The 1,825-nt window shown below is 40.2% G+C and overlaps 1 protein-coding gene across 1 annotated transcript; it reads right to left on the bottom strand.

The window, feature by feature from the left end:
• Positions 1–816: 816 nt before the first annotated feature.
• LOC100250260 (protein RALF-like 24) lies at positions 817–1,553 on the bottom strand. The gene has a single exon (XM_003631990.4). It carries the CDS (start codon positions 1,357–1,359, stop codon positions 964–966), a length of 396 nt encoding a protein of 131 aa, XP_003632038.1. The 5' UTR covers positions 1,360–1,553; the 3' UTR covers positions 817–963.
• Positions 1,554–1,825: the final 272 nt, after the last annotated feature.

The raw sequence follows: 1,825 nt of genomic DNA, 5'->3' as shown, positions 1-1,825 counted from the left end.
GTTCATATCCCTCATAATCAAAGTTGTGCACTTCCTAAATCATATGCTTATTAAGCATGGTATTTTGGGATCAAAGACGCTTTCCATTTCGGGCAAAAGGATCCAGAAGATAAAGAGATAAACATTGGTTGTGCTGATATGCAACGATTCCCCTTAGGGCTTCATGGCAAGAAAGCCCATCAAACCAACAAATTTGCTATGTGAGAAGGAGGTTAGAAGTTTTAATTCCCAATAAAGACACTTACCTTCCCATGTATAGGTAGTGATTTCTCATCCTATGGGTGGCAGGCATGGTGTGGTTGTTCGGGGAGGAGGTCAGTACACGTGCCTATAAGTAGTGTTTCCCCATGCTATGGCTGGAGTAACATCTAAAAGGCTCAACATTATCCATACAGGTTTCTTACTTCTAGTGAAACTGTTCCGTACACATTGGACAGAACTCACCCTTAAAAACCCGCTATCAAGGGGAGGATACCAGGTCATTATAAGCCCAAGCACCAATTCTTAACTTAGATATATGGTACTCAACTGGATCATTACAAAGACTCACTTCTCATTTCTCAAAAACCATCCAAGAAGCTAATAGCAAAAACCCAACAACTGTTTATAATTTTTTTCTTCTTTCATATTGAAGGTTTTGCCCAATATAACATCGATTTTAGTTGGTATCAGAAAAAGGTCCTTTCCCTGGTGAAGTATTTCTAAGATTTCATTTTATAGATTTCGTAAACCCTAAATCATTCCCAAAATAAACCAAACAGGGAAAGGCATGTGATCCTCCTTGAGAACCCCTAAAAAGTCTCCCAAACACCAAACTAGACACAAATCTATGAATATATATAGGAAAGAAAGACACGGATCTTAAATATACAAACATAACATTAAAAAACAAAAGACATGGAAAGAAAAAAAAAAAAGGCATTACCATTGTTGAGGATCAACATGGTATACAAAATAGGGGATTCAAGAATTGATGTCTCTAACACCTCTTGCACAGCCGGTGATGACTTCACAACCTCTGTTGTAAGGGTTAGCCTCTCCAGAGGCACGGCAGTTGTAGTAAGAGGCCCCAGGCCTGGCACAAGGAATCATGTCCTTTTTGAGTGTCTCATAGCTTATGTACTTCTTCTGCATCACCAGAACCCTCCTGCTGCTTATCTCCCACTCCCAATCCATCTCCTCCCCCAAGCATTGCCCCACCTCTCCCCCGCAATCCCTTTTGGGGATTGCTTCGATTTCATTATTTTTCACTGAATTCAGGCCTACAACGGAGACGGAGACCAACCCATTGCAGATTGAGAGATGGGCGTGGAGCAAAAGCAGCATCAGGTAGATGGTGGTCATGGGGTTTTCCTTCATCCGTACTCCCCCTCTGTCTCTCTCTGCCTTGGCGAGTGTCAATATTTGGAAAGTGCAGTAATAGCCCACTGTCTTATTACACCATGAATGTTACTTACAGTGCCCACTGCCTTCTCACATAATCACATCGCACAGTGGTCACCATTCTCAAATTAATATGCTTTCCTTTTTCTTTGAGGGAATAAACTCACGTCCTTTCAACAAATATGACTATCATGGTTGGGCCATCATATATCATATGACTTTCTTTTTCTTTTCTTTTCTTTTCTTTTCTTTCTCACACTGTCACACATAATGAAATATAGTTTTCTTATTTAATGTCATTGAAGATTTTAATATACACGAAAACATGTTAGTGATAATAGATTTCACAAATATGGTGGTGGAGAGCGGTCACAGTCTCACCAACCACGCTACTGTATATTGAGGCTTTTGTTGTTTAAAGTGGAGGACAGTCCACCATTTA

Source organism: Vitis vinifera, chromosome 5 (genome assembly GCF_030704535.1).
Source record: "Vitis vinifera cultivar Pinot Noir 40024 chromosome 5, ASM3070453v1".
Lineage (NCBI taxonomy): Eukaryota > Viridiplantae > Streptophyta > Magnoliopsida > Vitales > Vitaceae > Vitis > Vitis vinifera.
Note: the sequence above shows the minus strand (reverse complement) of the source record. Positions and strands in the feature narration are given on the sequence as shown.